This window comes from Siphateles boraxobius, unplaced genomic scaffold, assembly GCF_051911475.1.
Source record: "Siphateles boraxobius isolate OS27281-9 unplaced genomic scaffold, OSU_SipBor_1 66, whole genome shotgun sequence".
Classification (NCBI taxonomy): Eukaryota; Metazoa; Chordata; class Actinopteri; order Cypriniformes; family Leuciscidae; genus Siphateles; species Siphateles boraxobius.
Window position 1 is genome coordinate 5,650,206 of NW_027509193.1, and position 24,626 is coordinate 5,674,831.

Consider the following 24,626-nt stretch of genomic DNA (forward strand, 5'->3'; position numbering starts at 1 on the left):
GGTTGTGTGCACCATGTTACCTTTCCACTCTTTTCCAACAATTAACTAAATCTAAATAAAATGTTGAGCTCCTTCCATGAAGTGTCCTTCCTTACAGAGCTCAAGAAATGGTTTAATGTCTGTCAGTAGGTCACTCTTAAAATGTCAACCCTGTTACCATGATTACACAGTAAACGAAAAGTGGATTTTTGTGAACGTATCTACATTCAATTCTTTAGTAAGCATCTTAATGTTTCAGCTTGGGTACTATAGGTCAAACTATAGATTAGTCAACCATTTCTGAAGGCACAAGTACACTATACTGCATAACATTGATGACTTGATCACACTTGTAAAATTTCATGAATTTCCCAGACTGCCGTTTACTGTATGATTATGAAAGAAACCTTAACTCAACACTCATTTTATCCCTTTATTTATTTGCGCATATTAGACAGCCAATTTTACATCTTGATATATGCTTTTAAACCAATGCACAGTATGTAAAATTCAATCCTTGTGTCAAAACATGCCATAACATTTCTGAAATAAATTAAACAGCAAATCAGCCCAATTTTAGTATCTACAGGCTTTACTGGGCAACGCTGCTATGTTTACAAATCTATATACATGAAATATAACAAGACAGCCAACAAAAGTGCGTGTGAAATCAAAGACTCAAGGGGTAAATAAACCCTAACAAGTGCTCCTATACTTGAAGTTGAAGCTTTGCATAAATTAACTTAAACACTGTGACAAACAGAAGTTGGCTTCCGTTCCATGAGTGAAATAAATAAACCGTGAATATCAAACTCACCAGCAGATCCAGAGGCACATGGGATAGAAATGAGGTTCGTACAACCACTGACGAAGTTCTGTGACGACGGTCACATTGCAGAGACTGATTTACAGTCGAAGCAGTTTGTGTGTCATTACAGGGGGATGATGACCATGAGATCTTGCACAGTAAACACTTCATAACTGTGGTTCAGTACAGAGTGGCAAATGCAGACATCAGTCTTGAAAACATACATACTTTTTGAAGCCCTAAAAGAGTGGTTGCATTATGCAGACTGGTGTCCAGCCAGCTGGGTTAATAATTCTTTAAAGGAGCTTTTAAAGGTAGGTGAAGTTGTGTAACATGAAGGTTTTCTTGCATTCATTCTAGTTAAACACATCTGCTGACCTCCACATTAAGACCCTTTACTGAACCTGAAAACAGTGGACATGTAAATCAAGGCTGAGGGGACGTTCAGATCTCACACATGCCCAAAACACTCATACAACACACACACACACACACACACTCATCTGTGTGCAGCATACAGTGACGTTCACCTCAAAGAAAATCCCTTTTCATTCTTTTTAATCGTTTTTATATTTGCTAAACATCTTTTAAATTGTGTGGCTCACTAAAAACACTCACACTGAAGCTGAGGTCCGACTCGGACCCTTGTCGTTTCGCTGGCTTTAAGTGAGACCTCGTGAGGACAAGAGAACCACGCGGGACGCTCCTCCCACGCCTGACATGTATCTGTCAGACGCGCGTCATCTCAGTCTCTCTTACACACACACTCACACATTCTCGAAGTGTCCTCTCCGTTTCCCCAAAGTGTCCGAGCTTGTGTGGAAGTGGAACGTCTGTCACACGCTGAGAGGGAGCATGCCGGGAGGAGACACGGCTCGTGGGGAAGCCATGGCGGTCAGGGCACTAGAGTCCAGTCCATTTACAGTCCTGTGAACAACAGCCATGAGCAAAGCATCAATAAACACAAAACACTCCACCATTGAACTTTTCAGCAATAATATTTTCACTATCAGAGGGGGCTGCACGCTACACACTGCTCTAGCCATCACACTTAACCAGGATGTGATCAGAGCACTATCATCAACTATCAAAGAGGACACCATTATCGCTTTCATGGTAGTTTGTAGTATGCAAAATGGACATAAGGTTTTCTGGTAGTCACACACTATTAATGTCAAATTAAATTAAGACTCTAGACCCTTCCCAACAATTAAAAAGCATAATTTACAAAAGTGTGTTGTCCCCGTATTTGTAGTTCATATATAATAAGTAAGATTTCAATGACCACTGAACTAGGAAATGTCCTTGGTTCACATTTCAGAAATCTGGTTACCTTAATTTAGACTTGTTTACCTTAAATTTTACTTGGAGAATAAGAACAAAAAAAAAAAAACTCCTATAATTATTATGAAGGTGACCGGGTCAAATGTGGTTTAAAAACAGCAAAATTATGTTATCAGAGCTGAGAGAACTTATTAGAAAGTTTAGAAACTTTGTTAGTTAAAAATAAATCTAACTAATAATAATAATAATAATAATTATACTTAAACTAATAATAATAATTTCTAATAACAACAACACCATTACTACTAATATCTCTAATATTTAATATCTGTTAAATATATTTCATACACAAATGTCAACCTGTGCAGGCCTGCTAAGCAGACAACAGCAATCCAAACTCTTACGTCTTGTCAAAATACGTAGTGTGGAGTGAATGAGAGAACTTGGTTGCGTTGCTGTTGATGAGATTTCCATTTCCTGTGGCGTAACTTTTCCTTGCTGCCTGGTCCTTGGCAAAGTTCCTACAGGCAGCAAGTTTAGACTCAAGAGCCTGCACAAAAACAGACACCCCACATTTTCCCATCAGTATTTTATTTTAAATCTGTTTTGATACAGGTATCATTTTTAAGTGTTAAAGTGTCGCACACCGATCAGTTTCATGATTAAAGTATTCAGTAATTACCCCGACTTTCCGCAGGAGGTCACCGACGATGTTAAGGGCTGAGATGCGTGCAGATGGTGTGAGGGGAGAGTTTCCATAGCCATTGGTCAACGCTTTGGAGAGAAGAAAAAAAATAAAAGTAACAAGAATGTTACTGCTGTCAGTCAGACACTGTTAAAATAACATGAATATCAATGGCTAATACAATGTTGGTATTATTATTTACATAAAATCATACAGATAAAAAGAAAATGTATCCGAGTAGCCACTGAAAAGACTGTTGGTAGATGTTTGAACGGATGCAAAGGAAACCACCTCTACTGTTGATCAGGTAAGAAGGGAGAGCTATTGTTTGATACTAATAAACTCAAATGACAAAGAACACCAACCTTTGGAAGCGATGAAAGGGTGGTCCATGGTCTTATTCCCTACAGGTGTGGCCGGGAGGGACAGGGACGCTTGCACGGCGGAGTCTGTCTTATCAATGTCTAGGGTGGGAGAGCTGGGGGCCGACATCCTGACAACATCTGTCCTCTCTCGTACAGCCAGCTCTTGCCGCAAGTCTACGTGAACATGAACATTTTGCACTGATAAGCCAGAACAAACTGAAGTGGAATGTTTTGTTCAATTCTTCAACTTGATAGCATCTGCAAACATATTGATTACCACAGAAAAAAACATGTTTGTTTGATAAGATGGCATTACAAAACCTGTCTTTGTGTCCAGAATACCTTGACTTCTATTGTAAGTTCATGGCAACATTTTTGATTGTTTGTAAAGTAAAAATTGACGACGCGGGAACTTTGTCGTGTGTTTCTAAATGATTTATGCGCGCGATTTATGATTTATTTAAAAAAATTAATGTGCTCTCATAATAAGGTCGTCCAAAAGCCACACGAGTTTCAATTCCTCCCCTCCAGCAACCAGTCACACACACAAAATCATTTAGGTTTACATGGGACACTTCTACAATACAATCCATTCCCAATTGACAAAATCAAGTCCTGTCGTACATGTTTCTTCCTCATTTGATAAATTGCAATTGTGAAGAAAACTTGGTCGTAATTTCCGCTTAATCCCCTTGAAAAGCTGAGCAATGAGTCAGTTTGTGTGAGCTACATGCCTTTAATTGCCGTGCTGCACTGAAGCGTGTCCTGTAGCAGGGCTTGACATTAACACCCACCAAATGCGGGTGGATTTCAGAAGTGGCGTGTAACGCAGTCACTCTTACTAACCACTTTGGCGGCTCAAATTTTGGCGTGGGAATACTGTGCGTATTGCACATAATTTGACTCATTCCTGCCGTTTTTGTGCTCAAAGTGCGCGCACAAATCCGCCTCTCAGCACTAAATTGAGTGACTGTTAAAGCGCAATAAGCAGCGAAAAATTAAATACACACAAAATAATGTCAAAATGCCAGTCTTGGCGAGTATTCACGTAAATAAAGAGTCATGTTCTAAGTGAACAAACAGTTGAGAAAGAAAATGCATGTGTACAGTAAAATGGATCGTGCGTCAGGTCTTAAAGTGACAGCAGCCAAATTATGAGGTATTAAAAATATCTATAAGGCAGTTTTCCCCATGGTATTGATTTCAAAATAGTGGCCAGTGAAAATCCTGAGTAGATAGTTACTTTGGAAAACCCCGAGCCACAGTGGCTGGTGAGCAAAAAGGTTAATGTCAAGCCCTGTAGTAAAGTTTACCTCTAGCTTCATCCTTCAGCCTCTGCACTGAGACCAGGAGCGACTCCTTCTCGTCCAGTTCGCTCTCCAGGAAAGCGTTCCGCTCTATCGCCTGGTTTAGCCTCTGTTCAAAGTCCTCCAGAGATGTGATGGTGGCCCTGCACAAATCCAGACCGTCATTGTAAATATATCTTTAGCACAACACTTGCTCCATGTCCATTACTAAACGGTCTATACAAAAGTAGTCTAGCAAATCAGAGCAAAGTTAGTTTAGAATGACAAAATGTTGTCGTGTACCTCTTGGCTCTCTCCAGGTCGTCGTTGGCCTGCTCTAGCTCTCTGACATATTTGTGCAGCTGTTCCTTGATGCCACGTGTTTGGACCAGGTCGTCCTCCAGCATGGAGACCTGCTTATAGCTCTGGGCGTACTGCTGCTCCAGTTTATCCTGCAGTCAGGGACATAGGGGAGACATAGTTTGAGTCACAACCCTCATAAACTATTTGAACTTTCTTACAATGGCTGGTGAAATATATAGATCAGCTATAAATACTTTGTTTAAAAAAAAAAAAATGCAGTTTGATGGTTTGTTTGGAAACTTGCTTATGACAGTGGGTATATTTTTTTCGTTGCAGTGGCACAACACTTGTTTTACTTGCATTTGTCTTAATTATTGGTCAACTGTCCGTCTCTTAAATGAGGAACAGGAAAATGAGGAATATCAGTGACCATGGCAGACTTCTCCTGTAGGTAACCTACTTTATCCACCCCATTTCTTTCAGTCTAAATAAGCATATTGTTTTGAACCATGGTCAAATAATGAGTGTCCTATATTTTCCAAAATGAATCCAAGGACAGTGGGCAAAGGCTAGTTCTGTTTTGGAGAATGTGATCAGTTAATTATCGTGCTTTCTAGGACAGCACAAGCAATCAGTTTAAAGGTTATTTGGGTAAGTAGACCTTGCCCAAATATAAGCAAGCTGTATAAATCAAGTGTCTACCTAAACTCAAGCCATTATCAAGCTATTTCGGTCAGGGTCTTAGAGGATCAACTGTGCTATAAGAGAACTTTTCTGCTGAGCCATTAGCCTTCTATTTTCTTCCTCTTCATCCAGACATCCAATTACAGCGCACTTGGGATTAACCAAGACCCTCGACAGCTCTCACACTGGGCTCTGCTGCATCACACCACTGTGGGGTGTTCTTGATTGAGCACATGGGCTACACTGCTGATCTTTTAGAGATAAAACTGCAGATTAAAGGTGTGTGGAGATATCTCCGTCATTAGGTGCTTTTGTATCCATAGAAGGGCCAAAAATTTACACTTTTGTTGCATTTGATTTCCCCAAATCAATTTGATTTCTACCTGCTACATACTCTTCATGCTCTCAAACACATCATTAGGTTACTAGCACCTAAAACATTTAGACTAAAATAAAAAAATTATTTTTATTTTTTTTGCAATTACCATTCTTCTCAGGTTAGGTTTACACTAATCTGGATACATTTTAAAACGCTCTGTCCACACTAGCGCATCCATACTGAAACTTCTGAAAACGCTTACATCCATGTACTGCGCATGAGTACAACATAATACGCTTTGACGTGTCATTTCTGTCCCGCGTTTATTTACTTTCTGCCTCTTTGATATGTCGCAGCAATGTTGAGGAAAGGCAGTTTTTTTAAATGTACAGCCAATGAGGTGGAGTTGATGAGGGTAAGAAAAAGTTGACATTAATCTTTAACAATCCTATCAAAATGGAGAGCAGCCAAAATAACTGTGGTACAATGTTGTCCACCATCTTGCTTTAAGATGAATGATTCATGACTAAAAATGCGTCACTGTTTTCGAAAGCCTCCATTTTCACAGTTCACACTACAATGTAAAAGCAGCGTTTTCAAATTTCAAGTGGAGAGAAAAAGATGCGTTTCCTTCCAACAAAACGTATTAGTGTGGACAAGGCCTCAATAGTGATTCTCAATATTGAATATTGCTTACAGTATTGGAACAAAAATTTAAAAATTCTAAAATATAACTACATAACTGAAATATACATAACAAATACTACCATTACGTACAGTACCGGAATATTACAATGATTTCTGAAGGATCATGTGACAGCTTTTGCATCAGAAATAAATTATATTTGCAAAGCACTGATGGCTTCTGGGAAGGCTGGGTCGTGTAGTTATTTTTTAATTGCGTTACATTGTAGGCGTATTAAAAGGAAACTACAAAATGGTGCATTTACTTTTTTATTTTTTTAACGTCTTTGCAATTGGTTGATTCCCGCTCCCGTCTGCTCCCGTTAACCATTTATCCTGTACTGTCCAAATCCCGTGATTGATAGCAAAGATGACTCCCATCCTGCAGGAATCCCACGGGAATCCCGTGACCCGTGGGATTCCCGAAAAAATGTCAGCCTCTACTTTGCATCAGAAATAAATTATATTTGAAAAAGTATATTCAAATTGAAAACCATTAATATAAATTGTAATAATATTTCACAATATTACGTTTTTTTTCTTGTATTTTTGATCAAATAAATGCAGACTTGATGAGCATAAGAGACTTTTCAGAAACATTAAAAAATAGTAATTTTTCCAAACTTTTGAACTGTTCTGTATATAAATTAAAATTACAATTTAAATAAATTATTTTTGGCAGTACTGTAATGAGAATTTGGGTGGTAAATGACAATTTATTAATTATATTCCATTATATATTAATTTGTCATAATTCAGACAATAAATGTAACACTGCAAAATATCATTAGTTTGAGTTTGGTAAGAACTAATGTTTTGAAAAAGTCTCCAGTGCTCACCAAGGCTCCATTTATTTAATCAAAAATACAGAAAAAACCCCAGTAATATTGTGAAATATTACAATTTAAAATAACATTTTCATTGTAATATATGTTAAAATGTATTTTATTCCTGTGATCAAAACACCATTTCTGTCCTGTGATTTGCAGCAACATTACTCCAGTCTTCAGAAATCATTCTAGTATGATGATTTGATGCTCAAGAAACTTTTCTTATAATAAATGTTGAAAACAGTTTTGCTGCTTCATAATTTTGTGCAAATATTTTTCAGGATTCTTTGATGAAAAGAACTTAATTAAAACAGAAATATTTCATGACATCATAAATGTGTCACTTTTGATCAATTTAATGCGTCCTACCTGAATAAAAGCAATATCTTAAAAGAACAAATCTTGATCCCAACCCTTTGAATGCTAGTGTACATTTTAAAAATGTATCCCAGATAGGTTTAATTTTAAGGCAAATATAATTGACTATTTCTTTATGTATTGGAATGAAATATGTCCTAGACATGCTAGACAGGTGTTAGGAGTTTCTCTCCAATAATGTGATGATTTCTGAACAATCCATTTTCATAGCTTGGTTTCCAAAAATGGCCTGGCCGGATTTTTTGAGTCCTTTCAAAAGAGCAAGGAAATTCCCGCTCTTGTCTACCTTGAGTGTGTCCACCTCGCTCTTCAGCCGCTGGTTCTCTGACTGCAGGTCCCGGATACGGTGTTCAGCCTGACCCAGCTGAGCTTCCAGCTCGGCCTCCAGCTCCCGACTGCCTTCCTGAAACTCCTGCAGCTCCTCCTGAGCGTCATGACAACTGCAGATATGCAAACATATAAAACAATCACACGTCACCAGCCATCTGGAACAGTGGCGGCATATTCATCACATTAACTATGCAATGCAAATTGACACCCAGACTGCAACAAAGAGCTGACACGCTACAAGCATTTAGGCCTTGACAGCTGGTGCTAAAGCAGATAATGAATTACAGTCACTCAGGACTGTGGCCATTCAGACTGGAGGTCCTAAAAGTGGTCCAAAAGCGACACCCAGTTAAATCCCCGACACCGTGTAACCTAACACACATCACAAAGAAGAATTCAGCAGTTCCTGTTTTTTGATAGTGAATCGGGAGCATCTCATGGCCAGCAATCTATATAATATATACTTTTAATATCTAGTAATATCAGAAATATCTACTTCATGCATTTGCACTGCCAAATGTTCACTGTGAACCCTTGAAGGTCAGGGGTCAGGGGTCACAGACCGGCTGGAGATTAATAGTGCGGTCTGGTGGCAGGAAATGAGCCAAGCAGACTGAATGCAGGGTCCTGGTTGTTTTTAGACCGCGTTTCCGAAGCCATGTGGTGCTGTTTGACATGACACATCCCTTTAACCCTGGTCACTTCCCTCAGGCCTTATTGTGTAATATGCAGAGGGAACCTTAAATCTGTCACCTCCCCCCTCCTTCCCTGAAATACCAGAAACGTGCGGTCTGCCTCCTCAGCACAAAACACTCACTCGACAACAGGAAGCTGCTCAAACGGACATTCAGTCCATATTGGAGGTATTACTCACTACTTTTCAAAAGTTTGAGGGTCAGTAAGTTTTTTTTTCTTTTTCAAAAATAAATGAATACCTTTTATCAGCATTGATACATTAAACTGATCAAAAGTTACAGTAAATACATTTATAATGTTACAAAATTGAAATTTTTTAATCTTACTGACCCTAAAGGCATGTATAATCCAAGTTAATGTGAGTGCTGTTTTCTCACCAATCATGATGTCAGGATGTTGTGGGTGGCTGGGAGTTTGCTTACATCTTTTAAAGGGTTAGTTCACCCAAAAATGAAAATTTTGTCAGTAATTACTCACTCTCGTGTTGTTCAAACCCTGTAAGACCTTCGTTCATCTTCGGAACACAAATTAAGATATTTTGATGAAATCTGAGAGCCGTCTCAATCCTCCATAGGCTTAGAAGCCTATGGAGGAAGCCTATGGAGGAGTGAGACAGCTCTCAGATTTCATCAAAATATCTTAATTTGTGTTCCGAAGATGAACGAAGGTCTTACGGGGTTGGAACAACACGTGGGTGAGTAATTACTGACAGAATTTATTTTTGGGTGAACTAACCCTTTAAAGCTTGGTGTTCTGTCAAGTGAGTTAAAAGGCCGACTCATTTGTGTGACTATTTCCAGGAAAGCATGTTCTGCTCCTTCCTCAGAAGGAGATTCCTGGGATTTGAGAACTTCCTGTGCTCCACCAAGGCTCTGAGACAGTAAAACCACAGCCCAGGAGGAACATGTGCACGTGTTGAAACTGTGTAGGAGTTCAGAGCGAAACAGACAGAGACCACCAGCAGACTCACGGTCAGCATTAGTGCCAGCACCAACTGGCCGCCAGCTCTGTTTTAGATCAGAGACACTCTCCCTCCACTTTTTTTAAGAAGTCAAAAATACGTTCTGAGCTAAAGAACACCTAAACAATACTTTTAAATCCAGCTTTTGCAGGCATGGCTCAGTGAATGATTGAGGTTGCATTTAAGTTTATTGCCATATCAGCGTCACAGGCTATTGAATAACAAACTACAGTTAAAATACAGTACTTTACATCTGATTTAGTATGCAAGTCAACACAGCAAAATAAGTGCACTTTAAAGCAGAAAAAGATTATTAAAACAATGATTTAAAATGTACTACAAGGCAAAACTAAGTTTAACATCATTTTTTAAAAGAGTACTTGAGCGTGTTGGTGTTACGAAACACTGAAAGAGAATGGAATCTCTTCAAGTACATTTAAGGCTAATTCAAACCGCACCAACATAGATCGACCAACGGCAACAGGTACACTCTTCAGGTTTTGTCGGATCAAGCGTTGGTTGGTGGACGTTTACGCAGAGTGAACGTTAAATTGGCATTTGTCGTGTTGTAGAATGATATATGAAACAAACTAAAGGGTTCCGAGGAGTAGGGATGCTAACCGATGACCGTTTGACCGATGGTTGACCGTCTCAACGTTAACCGATCAAAGTTGTCGGTAAAAAAAAAAGTGATCTCTAAATTAGGCTAATATAGACAGTGGACTAAACACTACTACAGTTAGCCATCTTATTCCAAGATATTTTTGTGTGAAGTGAACAAATCCCTCACACTAAATTTTTCATAACTCGCCTGTTTGTACTTAATAAACCAATAAAAACATTTGGCGCGAGGTCACAGCGTTTGTGTTCAAATGCAATGTTTCAAATGAGCTTCTAACGCTAGACTAACGCCTTCATTTTCAACGCGATCACCTTGCACCCAAACCATTTCGAAACTAAGGAGCCATTTGTCCTCCGATTACATACAAGCTCCTCGGCGCCGCGTTTGCGGGACTCATGTTTCGCGCTGTAGGGGATTTTAAAAAAGTGATGTGAGTGGAAGCGCGGCGCCGGGGCAGTGTGTGTGTGTGTGTGTGTGTGTGTGTGTGTGTGTGTGTGTGTGTGTGTGTGTGTGTGCGTGTGTGTGCGTGTGTGTGTGTGTGTGTGTGTGTGTGTGTGTGTGAGAGCGGGAGGCAGAGAGAGATGCGAAATTGCAGGCGCGGCTCGAAATGGCTGTTATGTCAAATAGCGTGGCATATTTTAAACTAATCGGTTAACCGGTTTCAACCGGCTAATGAGGCTCGGTGGTCGGTCAAGAAAATTTTTAGTTTTCGCCATCCCTACCGAGGAGTAGTCAAAGATATGCAGGCAAATCACATACTTGCATAGAGTGCATTTAGGTCCTTAAACTACATAGATATGCATTCCCCACCACTATTGTTATTGTGTAATGAGAACTAGCACATACTATTTAATTGATCACATAATCCAATTTCTTCACTTCAAGCACTGTGAAAGGAAAGCTTGCCTATAACGGAACCGAGAGCTCAACATCATATTTCAAGCATTAGCTACATGTTTTACAAATGACATTGTGAGATGCCCAACACAATAACTGGAACTGTGGAACATTTCCACAGTGTTTCAGTGCATCTCTTTTGTCAGGAGCAGTGAAAGGCTCTGTATGTTGTGGCATCTTCTCTGTTTTTCCATGACAAAGTGCTATAGTCATATTTACAGCCATTCACCACCTGCAGGGCTTGTGATTGTAGGTATGACTATGAACACAGAAACAATCATTACTGCCTCAGCCAGCCAAAGTTTAACTAAAAGAACATGGCCATTAAAAAAAAAAATGAATTGCAGATTGTTTGTTAGAACATAAACAGCGGACTTCCCGTGGCTTTTATGAGAAGGTAAACTGCACAGTTGTAAAAAGCTCAGCTAGTTGCTATATTTAGTAGTTAATGACTTCAGCTTACCTCTTCTTGTATTTGAGAGATAAGCATTTCCAGTAATTGATTTCCTCATCTTTTGAGGAGAATTTCGGCATCATCTCTGTGTCCATGGTGGAGACCTGTAGAAGCAGATGGGAATTAGAGCAGTCCTGAGAGACACACCAAACCTGTTCATTTGCACCTCCAACTAGTTTTGTCCTGGTACAACCCCACAAACAGATCCCAAGGTGTGTGTCCTCATTTGACACAAGCCCAATAACATTTTTTGTTCTCTTAGCTCTTTGCAAGCTCACAGTTTTTCAGGTTTTTCAGGGGGGGGGTTATGTTGTTTATTTATTTCTGGTGCTTTTAAATGTCTTATGTGTCCCTGTACGGTGTCCTTGAGTGCAGAGAAAGACGCCTTTAAATAAAATGTATTATTATTATTATTATTGTACGGTCAAAGCAAGGACATTCTGTCTAAGATCTCCTTTTGTGTTCCACAGAAGAAAGTAAGAGGTTTAGAATGAAATGGAGGTGGGTAAAAGACAATATTTTCAGTTCGGCATGACATAAGCCTTCATATAGATAGACACATGTGAAACCATTTATCACAGTAGGGCAATCGCAGTCCTTCCTTGCTTAAAAGCTTGCTCAGATTAAGATAAATGTTTACAGGTATTGCCCTTTTGAAAACATTCAGGCTAGGCCTAAAGCACACTTGGACATTTATGTGCATCTATAAGTCATGTGTGACTAAAACAACGTCTCATTAACAATCTTCATCCTTGTCTTATTTTGTTTTGGGAAATTGTTTGTTTAACAAGCACAGAGATGTGGTATTTTTCAGATACTTTGACTCAATTAATTCCTATCGTAGGTCATTTAGTGGACAATCGCTCATTAGATCTGACATGATGAAGAGCAGTGAGCCGAATACATCAGTTTCGCTCATCACGGGGCCTCTAAACTAGTAGCAGATGGACCTATACTGCTCCTAAAACAGTCCCAAATATTTCACACATCTATGAATTCTCCGGATTCTCAGCAGTGTCACACGGTGTGACCCAGTGCTTTCCCACACCTTCTACATTCCTGTTGCAAATGACTAGGCATACACATTTGTGTTTGGCACATTTAAATAGTTAGTGAAACCATCGCACCCTCATTATTGTAAAGTTAAACATGGAAGTACAACAAGCAAACTAACATCAGGTTTGAAACTTCTGACTTAAGATTTAAATGATCATTCTTGAAGTCGGCCTGAAACAGAAGTAGGGATAGGCCTAGTCTTCTCTTGACAATTCTTGTGACGTATCCAAGTGAAACAGCTTCACGAACTAGAAAAAAAATGTAGTACAGGACTTGATTTTGTCCATCAGTAGCCTAATTGATTGCATGGTTGTGGTTTTCTATTGGTGGATATCATGTAAGTGACATGTTGCTCCCACCCTGACACCAGTAAACATCATCAGAGAAGAGATGTGAGAAGAGCAGCAAAAGGAGGGGAAGTTATTTTGCTTAAAGATTATGAAGGACCATGGATTAAAATAATGATGTGCTTGGATTAATTGTTTATAATAATGCAATATTTAGAGATCGGCCGATTTTACCAATAAAGCTTAGGTTACCATGTTTGATTCATCAACATATAGTCTAGTTTTTAAAATGGGCACTGAATGAAAACAAACATTACACATGAAATAGTACTGAACTTTAAAATGTAGGCTAAACATAGTACAGAACCATGAAAATGTAATGCACTTTTTTAAAATATAAAACATATATTAATTAGGCTATGCCTTGATCATTTGTTAGTTCATAGTGCATTAAGTACTGTCAAGAGATACAACTTTAAAATGTAAAAATGTATTAGTTAATGATGAAATTAACAATGAACCATACTTTTATTAGCCTTAGTTAATGTCAACTTACAAATGGACACTTAAAGTGTTACAATCATTATAAATACAAACAGTCATGCTTAAAGATGGCCATCTTTAAATATCTACACAAAGGTCACAGCATTGAAGTGTCCCGTTCTGTGCCGAGCACAGTTTCACGTGTCAAAACAAACACCACGAGGCGTCAGTGATAGTTTTCAATTCGCCTCTATAATATATACTATATAAGATATACTATCGGTAAGGATCTTTGCCGATTACCGGTTGTTCAAGCAATCGGTCAACCTCTAACAATATTCCACAACAAAAATAATTGTCCATTTTGATTTCATTGTGACTTATAGTATAAGTTTTTTTTCCAATTCATGTATGACTGTTCCAGCCCTGGATATCACAATTTTAAACTTACTTTGTTTGAAGTCATGTCTAACTTTACGTTTAAAACGCTACACATAATTTCCTTGAGAATAGGTGGCTGTACAGATTCAAATTATAAAAAAGGGCAAACCATAAATTGAGTAAGTTATTTTACATGTGATAAAAAGTTTCATGTTGAACACGGTTGTGTAGTAGTGTTGTTGGGTATGTTCTTTTGAGACTCAACAAATGGTGCCATTTACTGTTTGGACTCGATATTAAACAGATTGAGCAGAAAAGTAGAAATATTCGTTTAAAAAATAATCAAAACTATCCCTCTAATTTATTGAAACAGCATGCAAAAGAAATCACACCTGTCCTGTACAGAACAATCAATCAAACACAAAAACAGCAGTGTTTTCCAACTATGTAGCAGGATTTGGCTCCAATGGGATTCACTCTCCTGAGGGCAGTCAAAGCTGATGTCATTTCAATTGTGGTCATTTGTAATGTCTTAAGCCGTCACGCAGAGTTCCTCAAACCTCCCAAACTGACTCCTGACAGTTAGGCCATCTGTCCGGCCACAGAGCGCCTATACCGCACCACAGGACAGTGGGATGGTTCCTGTCTAACGCAATGCTTTCCGCAACCTACACTCTTTGCCAGTGACTTACACACTGAGTCAGAGGACTAGAGGATAGGCCAGATTTTTTTGCTTTTTTTTTCCAAGGATGACATTCCCAAAATCACAATCCATCACACAATATCCTGCTGAGTAATGCACTTTAAACATGTGCCATATCCTAAAAGATTTGGGGACGAAATCTGTACTTCCATTGAACTGCTTTCAAGTAGCGCCAATATACTTTTTTTTGTTACAAATACTTAGTGGGCTAGGCTATAACTTAAGTTTTTGGTGTTTATTTAGTAGCATATATTTTTGGGGTATGAAAAGACCGAAATGGCATTAGAAATCTTATCAAACCCAATGACACAAAATGTAAACTGTGAACACAAGCACAGACATTGATGTAACTTATACATTAAAGGTACAATTCATATTTGTACATATGTGCAGGACATAAGTAGCCTATTTATCATGCATGTTATAGCGCAAGACAAATGACAACGGATGAAAGAACATAATCAGACATTGTAAACAGCAAATAATCCAAACAGAATGTTCATGTAATATTACTAACAAATATCTAACGTTATGTGAAGATGTGCATGATTTATCTAAGGTAAAACATAAGACCAAGGAGGTCAGATTACCAAATCTGAAGACGATCACGGGTCAACACTCAATACAAAACAACCACGACCACGAGTCTGAAAATTAATAACTAACCATTAGCAAAATACGTCCTGTTGATTCGTTGAGAATCGAAAACCGCCCGTGAATCGTTTAACGTTAGATTGGTGTTTCTCTCGGCAGGCCAGCGGATTTGACCAACGTTTAGAAATAAAACCCAATACAGACTATTATATAATTTAAATAATTACTAGCACAAATCAATGAGCTGCGGTTTAAATTCATCGCGATATGAATCGTTTAATCAAAGACGTTTTAACTGTAACGTTACGCCAGAAGAAACCGGCACTTGAAAAAAAAATCATGTTTCAACAACTGTTGGTCTTCAGTGGCCAGAGAATGACAGCTTAAGATAACAGTCTGTTTAAATTATAAAGCCTTTCATTTCATTACCGCGCTTTGAGCAGGATTTATTATCATAAATGAAATCATAAAGGTCTAGAAGCTGTACCTTCTCATGTCCTAATCCTGAGGTCTGCGAACAAGCTCGGCGTCTCCCCTGAGCTCGAGCGTCGGCTGACACAAATGCCAACGCGACTCCACTGTTTCCCTCTTCAACTTCCGGTATGATGACGACACCGCGTCTTTGCGTCATTCTAACGTCAGTGAAACGCTTGCAGGGCGCGTTCTTGTTTATGAGGTATGTCGGTCAATCTGAAACTGACGCGATCAGCGCATATGGGTGCTTTTAAAACGTGGAAAGATTTCATGTTCCATTTTAATATTGACCAAATCTCATCTGTGAATCACACCACACGATGGCGCGTTAGGTCTTCACGGTAAAGTTCCTGTCTGCCTGGAATAAATAATAATAGGCTAATAATAAGTTAATAATAATAATGAATTAAAACATATTTTTGTAATTTCATCTGAATATCGACATTTGTGAGATTTAGTTAGAACAGTGTGAGGTTAATTGATCTAATTTTGTATCTCTGGAAAATAGTGATCCATGACATTATATTATGTTGAATATCAAAGTTGTTGTGTGTCTGTTTGTTACTGAGGAATTTGTGGACAAATCAATGTTTTTAGATTTGAGTAAATGTTATATATTTTATTTTGAATTGAAAAGATGGGGTACCGTGGGGTAAGATGAGCCACCCAAAATTGGCACAGTATCATGATGTTACTAATGTAAAATTAAATAATTATTGTAATAAATGGAGTTATTGTTCTGTATTTCCATGAATTAAATGTACATTTCAGACATCTTCGGTTTTATTAAAACCTATAGGTTAGTTGAGTGAAATCGTTCAGTTTCATCATTCAATCATTCATAATGTTGTTATTATGGCATATCGTCAAATAAAATATGGGCACTTAAATAATTTAATATTCATATGCCTGCATAAGTGATAGAATAAGTTTACCTTTTAGATGAATCTTTTTTACAGGGATTCTGTTTTGTGTTATTGGATGTTCAATTATTCCACTAAATGGTCAAAATCAAATTTTAAATAGAATAGTTATTTTACATTAACAACACTTAAAAATATATAAAAATAATAATTAGAATTATATCAAATGTCATTTTTGGGCTAACTTACCCCCACTGGGATAAAGTGGCCTCTTTGGAAAAAAAAGGGATGCATTTTACAAGCAAATGTCTCTATTTATTTCCTATAATAACACATTAGCTGATGAACTTACATCCAAATATGTTACAAAATGTTTAAAAGTTGCTGTGACTTAAATAGGACCTTCTTTTTTTAAATTAAATTATCTTTGTTTCCATTCAATTTAGTTGCTGTTGCTGTATTCGGCTATGCGTTTATTTCTCCTTTTTTCATTTATTTATATAGACCTAAATGCTTTGGACCCTTAAAAAAAATATTTTCATGATTTGTCATCATTTTCAATTAACTTAAAATTGACTTACTTTTTTAAGTTAAACCAACAATAATTGTTACAGTGATTAATAATAATAATAATAATAAAGACTGTTATTATAATTAGGCAATTGAAAATATTGGGAATTATTTAATGCGTTTTAAAACTTTTAATTTCTCTCAATATTTCATATAGTAATATTATTATCATCATCATTGTTGTTGTTGTTGTTGAAAATACTACATACATAACGAAAGTAGCCTATGTCTAAAAGGCACAAGTGCTATATAGCCTACTTAAAAGCAGCATAGCTACGGTCCATTTTGAAACATTTCCAGTTTAACGCAGATCTAGTTTTTCAACATTCTTCGCGTAACAATGTCTGTGTCGTCACGAGTGTCAGCATGTTATCTTATGGGAGTATCGGTTACCTGTGCCAGTGTGTGTTTCCGAAGTCTCAAAGCCAGCACAGGCGATCCAGCTGGAGTTATTGAAAGCAGAAAGTCATGGACAAAGAGGCTCAAGAAGACAGCGAGTGTCCGGTGTGTTACGAGAGTCTCACGGACAGCGCCAGGGCGCTCAGCTGCGGGCATCACTTCTGCCATGACTGCTTAGTGCGAACCCTGGTGAACACCAACCAGAACGGCTCCATTAAACGGGATAGTATCATCTGTCCTGTCTGCAGACACCTGACATTCATCACAAAGCACCACGGATTAACATTTTCCCCGTCTGAGGGCAAAAGGATCGGAAGGACACTGAAAGTGCCACCCGTCCCCACTCCTGTGTTCCCAAGGAATTCTGATCACAGGTCTCGCAGTGGAGGTCTCGGCTGTATCGGCAGGTGTCTAAGCAGTATTTCATGTAGAATATGTAGACGAACACTCATCTGTCCTAAAGATGCTTCAGAGGTGTTTATCATAAGTGAGTCGGGTCGACCCATGACAGAAGGGGATGTTATTGACATTGGGACTGCTTGGGGCTTGCAGAGGGACTATGGCAGTAATGGACGCAGATTTTGCACCATCTCCTGTTGCCTTCTGTTCTTAATGATCACTTTCACCTTATTGGCACTGGTGGCTGCCACACTTCCATGGGTTCTTCTGGCATAAAGGCTCCAGCACTGGTATCTCGTGTCCGATCAAACGCTTTAAGAATAGCATATATTATTATTAAGCCACGCTTTCTGAAAAGAGATGCATTGACTGGTTTCACTCAGTCACAATGAATGATTTATGAAGAACAGACGATTAGGAGATCATTTCCAAGGCTTGCTCTGACATGTCTTGGAGGGAAAGGTTTCATTACAAAAACAAAGTCGTTGTATAGTGTTACTTAATGGATAAACAAGTATTTTGTTCTGGATCTGAATCTACAAATGTGTTAGGAAAATGAGGATCTGGAGCCTGACACGCTTCCCTTGAGTTACTGAGGGGACGGGAGACGTTTAAACCTTCAGAAGTAAAGATGAGATTGTCGTCTGGTTGTCATGATCTTGTAGAAAGACAGACTGTGGGATTCAGCTACCGTGGACACAGCAGGGTTGAGAATGGAGAAAAGGGAAGGGTGTGATGGTGAGGCTTTACTTTGAGCTCTTCTTGACTGCTCGCAATGCCTGGAAGGAATGATACACACCCTCGCTTGTCCAGAAATTCTTGTAATGCGGGTTAGCGCTTAGATCCAGCCATGACATGACTAATACCTCACATTCTGCACAAGTTATCAGTCACTACTTGATTGGAGGTTGTTTGTGTCACGTACCTGTGCAGCAATGCACACTTGAACCCTTAAAAATATTAATGTGTACATGTTTGTTCTGTAAGTGCGTCTTCTGCCAGAGGACAAACTGTATTGCTCAGAAGTGTCTTTCATGGCTCAGGTGACATAATGGATTTCTCAGTTTTAAGCATCAATTTGTTTAATGGTTCTCCTAAAAAAAGGAACTTTTTCAGAATTTTTTTTCATTCATTTATCTCATAGGGAAAGCGTTATAAGCACTAAACCAAACTAATCAGAGGTGAATCACAACATTACAAAAGTTTATTTGAAGCAAAAAAGTAAAAGTCAACCAAAAAGACAAAGGTATACAAGACGTTGTACAGTAGTGGCCAAAAGCGATGTTTGTTTTTAATGACCCTACAAGTTCGATTAAATTGTGAGGAAAATATTTTATATTTATCTGACAAAATTGTTTGGCAAAACAAAAGGGGGTAAACTACAGCTACAGTTTTATTTGACTTTGCAAAACAAATGCATAAAAAAACAAAGACGCTGATAGGAAAAAGCATTCATTGATCTGATGTGTTCATAATTTCTTAGTATGACAGCCTGGCCATAAATTATATCCGCACAATTTTGCATGTTTCATTGCGTTATCACAAACAAAACAATTGACTCCAAGCACACATACGCAACATGCTTACAAAATCTTTAACAGAAATTGTAATAATTTGAATAAAGGGTTGAGATGTAAATTTATTTCAAGGCCAGACATCACTTTTGACCACTTTACTGTACTTAACAATGAGTGAGGGAAAGAACTACAATCCCATGAAGCACTGCGAATGACATAATCGAATTAAAACCGATGGAGAATTATAAAAGTATGAATTTAAAGTTGTCGATTATATCCAGAAACAGAGAAATTGTAAGTTTATTTCAAAATATGCATAAATATTCAAACTTTTCAGTATTTTGAGAGCATAGGGAGATCAACTCGATTTTAATGGGAGTGGGCGGAGCTAATGAGATGTTTGTTTTGCTTGTTGCGACTCTCTGATTGGTGTACTTTTCAGTACTGCATCATGGGTAATGTAGTTTTTCACCACATATTCCACTGTTAAACAATTATTTTAAGAAGAAATATTCTTAAAATATTAAATTAAATATTAATCCAAACATTATTAAGATGAAATAATGCAGGCTGACAGCTACAGCAGAAGCAAATAGTGCCGGTTAACAACCTTGTAGCTCACAGTAAGGCTGTGACAAAAGACTTTAAAGGTTTATAAGTTATCATTAAAAATCAATTTCCCTATGGAGAAAATGAATGGAGTTTTTACTTCCAGAACCAGATCGTTGCACTATATAATCACCATTAGTTGGAACTAGATGAGAAATGTTTGAGTTCATATTGAAATAAACACCTGATTAGTCAAAGATACAGCAGTGTCAGAAATCAAGCTTTTACATTTTCTCCCTACAATCCTATAAGGCATGCATACCTTATATAATGTCAGGACATTGTTATTACAGCAGTTTGAGGTTAACATCACTTCTTAAAACACACAAAAGCACTTAGACCAGAAGTATTATTACAAATGTAGAGTTTAATATATATCTATGTATTTCTGACATTCTGATAAGGACTGCGGCAGGCTTCACAGTACAGACTGTGTTCTTCCACTGATATGCTAAGCTGAGGAGGGTGATTTACAGGCAGATTTGTACATTAGTTCATTAAGCAGAGCTGGAGAGGGCTGTACATTGTTGGAACATGTGCACTGATCAACCTTTAAAGTTCAAACATCCCTGGTTCATCACTGACTCCCTTTATTATCTGGATAATTAAATGCATTCTCTGTTCTGTCTCTCCAACTTGCTGGCTTTAACAGGATGATGCAAATGGGCAATATATCAACCGAGATGTTCAATACAGATGATTGAAGTGCATTGAGAAAGAGATCAGATCTTAGTTCATTTTGTCTCCTTTATAAGATTTGTGGGCTCTTTGTCCATTCTGTTCTTTTTGAACATTTAAGTGTATGCTGAAAATGTCACAGATAAATGAATAAATGCATGTATCTGTATAAATTATTGTACTTGTCTGTTCATTTTAAAAAGGTCTTTTGAAAAGATAATTCAATTCATACATTTCCTGGATTCAAGCAAGTAATTAGAGTCTGTTTGACCCTTAGGGTCTGTTGCATGTTGGTTTAACATATTTTGACTTGTATGATAATGCTTACAGTGCTCAATAAGAATTTAACACATCTTATCATTTAAAACTCTTTCTGCACTGATTTCCCCCCACAATCAGTACATAAAATGCAAAGAAAAGCATCTGGTTGAATTTCACAATAACATGTCCAGGTAAGGCCATTTCACTACAAAATCAAAAGAAAATAAAAATATGATTATTAAGATTTTTTGTTACATCATTGCCATGATAAGTACATCAGAAATTACTGCAATACAAATATTTTTGTTTTATTTTAATCTACATCAGTGAAGTACAAATCATACTACGATATAAATACAATTTAAATAATGTTGAATTTTTTATATTAGATTGATTTTTTTTTTCATCGCGGTAATGGCATTTGGTTGTGAAATTGTGCTTAATTATCATGAAAATTATTTCATGTAATAATTTAAGATACAATAAGCTTCTTATTCTTTACAGGAAAACAATTTCTTGTTTGTTTTCTTCTAATTTTGGGGTGAACTATGACCTTGACAGTTTTATGACATTCACCTGTGCAGATTCTGTGTCAAATCATCAGTTAAAATTATCTTTGTATAGTTCATCAGCTGTGATTCTTTAAAAAGTTCCATGGCTATTACATCCATTCTGTTTTGAGTAAATAAAGAACTGAATCTGATGACAGACTAGCTTAATTTTAAGATCAGATTGAGGGTCCGTTTACATGACAAAGACGTACTAAAAAAAGAAAAGTTTTTCGTTAGTGTTTTTTTTTTATGCGCACAGACAACAACGTTGCCAAAACGATCCCCATTCACACGGATCTGCGACTAAAACCGCTGTATTATTCATGCTTGGCCAATAGATGTCGATGTCACTTTGTAAAGAAATACGATGCGCCTATAGACTGAACACGTAACAGGCATGCGCATGACGTTACGTTTTCACAAATTCTCGTTTTTGTAGTAACACGGAGACGATAGCGTTATTGCTTTCAAAAACTTCTACTTTGAAACCCATTTTCTGTTGGCGTGTAAATGAACGGCCAAAACCCATTAAAAAGTTTCCGTTTTTAGTTAAAAAACGATGTTGTGTAAACGGCCCCTTAGATAACGTTTAGCTGTGCCTTTTAACCTTAGAAAAGCGTGTGATAACCGATGCAGTGTTGAACTGGAATGAGAATGCATGTACATACTGTATAAAACCCTCCCACGTCTTCATTAACAACAACATTAGCATTCATTATGGTTGCTAACAGAGAGAGATGAGCAAAAGTTTCATGTTCATAAAGAAAATAAAACATGCTTCTATTGCAGCTGCAATAAGGGGCCTTTACGCTAGTGCATTTCCAAGTATAGGCTAAATCACATTCAGTCAGCACAATCAAACAGACACAACGGCCTCCTCACAGAACACCGCGGGAAACGGCACAGACAGAACCTCACGTACGCACGAAACTCGCCGTTAGCTTCAGGTTATAAATACTGAATGTGAGGGCACTTGCAATTATCATTGTGTAATTACTACAACTATTACTCAGTCACCAATAATCATTAGACTATATTTCATCAAGAACACACACTGAGGCATATCACAGATTTCAGCAAAAAAAAAAAAAAAAAAGTCCTTTTGTCCCTGACGAACACCAATGCTCAAAGAGAAAAACAGAAGCCATGGCTATCCACTGTTGGGAGTAGGGTCCTTCGTATATAAAGCAAAGATTGTGTTGTGCCCATTCCTTCCACAGGACAGAAGTGAGCAAATTTTTCTTTGACCTTAATAAAGTCCTGCGTTTTGTTTTTTTGTAAAAGTTCAGACAAGAGAAATTGCAGCATCTGGTAGTCTCGTATAGTCTTGTTTACTGATGAAACAAATGGCCAGACTCGTGCCATCTCAGTGTGGCATCCGACTATGTGTCTGGGAAAAGCAATGAGACTCTGAAGGATTTAAGGGCCTGATATATTTGAGATGACATTTCACAAAAAGGATCCCTGCCAAGTTATAAATCAGTATCTTTCCATTGATTTTATGGGGAGATACGCTATATAGTGGCCCTAAAAAGTATGTGGACACATCGTGCTTGTTAAACATTAGTGGATCATGTTGATACTGTAGTTCATGTGATGAACGACACCAAATGGGGAACTGACTTTGTACATCAACTAAAAGACCACTAGTTGATTAAAAGTAATTGGGGAACAAAATGGCTAGGTAGTTAGTTCTGAGAAAAGATCTAACATTTGTTTTTAGACATTTTAAGTGTCCAAAACGTTTTAGGGCCAGTGCATTTTTATTTATATAATCAGCCAGTTGCTATATATGGCTAAGAATGAACAGATATACAATTAGTATAATCTGTCGACGACTTAACATATTTTCTAATAATAAGTAGATTGTGTTGTTGATTTATGCTGTTGATTAAGGCTGTTATTGATGAGGTCGGTTTAGGGATAAAATCTCTCTCGGGAGCAAGTCTACCTAAACTTCTGCCAAGTCTGCATTCATATTTCTACATCTAGTTCATGGCTTACAAAAGTGCAAAAAACTCACTTGCTATGTGAACCTGACAAAAAGTGTTCAGGGACAAAATAATACTTAGAACATTATCTCTATACAAGATAAATATGGCATGTCACATTTATGAATATATAACTCATATTTGCCTTTACATTTGTCCTCTCGTTGACGCTTATCTACACGTTTATATACAGTATTGGTATTTACATAAAAGGATAGTGTGACACTGCATTTGAAGCACTTTGGAGGGCATATGGATGCGGAAACACAACAGAAAATGCAAGGCAGTGCATTAGAACAGAAACAGCGGATGATCTCAGTAGTGGCTGCCTAATGTCCTGATAATGAAGAAACACATTTGCAGAAATGTGTTTGCAGTGACCCATTTTAGCACAAGTACTGTTTCTGTTTCGTGGGTAAAGGGCGAGGAATCAATATTTCCAGGGTTCCCACACTTTCTGACCAAAGAATTTCTATGAACAGTTGTTCCAGTTTCTATGATAAGGATTTAAAAATTGACTTCACAAACAGGGAATACTGAATACTCAGTATAATTAGAAAAAACTATAAAGACTATAAAAAAATCTATATTTTTTTAACAGAAATTTAAAAAATGTTATTCTTTTCCCATGACACAATTAAAATTCCCTGATATTTTTCATGACTGTGGGAACCCCGGATTTCCTACCTTGGTTTCAGACACTTTGAGCCTTTAAGAAAATACACTCTAATGCAGCAGTTGTCACTGTGTTGCTAATACTGTATTATGTGTGATTCTGGATACTGTTGTAGCGCAGATAAACACACACCATATTAATTGAATTGACCCTCCGCTAAGCTCCTTACCTCAGTTTTTTTTACTCAATCTGACAACCTTTACTGAATCCCCACCCTGAAAAAAAGTTGCTGCCTTAAATTTTTAAGTATAATCAACTTTGATGTTTAAGTCATTTAAACTTAATTTACATTAAACTGACTTAACTTTGTTGAATCCTGTATAACGTATATAAATAAGTTCAAAATTGCTTAACTTATTTTGATTTTGAGTTAAAGCAATCTAAAAACATGTCATAACTTATTGATCATATAATTAATGTAATTTAAGTTAAAATGACTTACCGGTAAACATTCAAGTTGATTGTACTTAAACATTTAAGGCAGCAACTTTTTTTCTTATACCATGTGGGATCTTTTATCACTATTTGAAGTGCCCCGGCAACAAGAGTTTATTGTATTCTTATTGATA

The 24,626-nt window shown here is 37.5% G+C and overlaps 2 protein-coding genes across 2 annotated transcripts; one reads left to right on the forward strand and one right to left on the reverse strand.

Annotated features, from left to right (window-relative positions):
* Positions 1-399: 399 nt before the first annotated feature.
* Positions 400-15,706, reverse strand: ndel1b (nudE neurodevelopment protein 1-like 1b). The gene is made up of 9 exons (XM_077211779.1): positions 15,557-15,706; positions 11,575-11,669; positions 7,892-8,045; positions 4,711-4,859; positions 4,435-4,571; positions 3,122-3,295; positions 2,754-2,845; positions 2,476-2,621; positions 400-1,714 (listed from the first exon to the last, which is right to left on the reverse strand). Exons 1-9 carry the CDS (start codon positions 15,698-15,700, stop codon positions 1,624-1,626), a joined length of 1,182 nt encoding a protein of 393 aa, XP_077067894.1. The 5' UTR covers positions 15,701-15,706; the 3' UTR covers positions 400-1,623.
* Positions 15,707-17,385: 1,679 nt separating this feature from the next.
* Positions 17,386-20,751, forward strand: LOC143721434 (RING finger protein 222). The gene has a single exon (XM_077211796.1). It carries the CDS (start codon positions 17,445-17,447, stop codon positions 18,048-18,050), a length of 606 nt encoding a protein of 201 aa, XP_077067911.1. The 5' UTR covers positions 17,386-17,444; the 3' UTR covers positions 18,051-20,751.
* Positions 20,752-24,626: the final 3,875 nt, after the last annotated feature.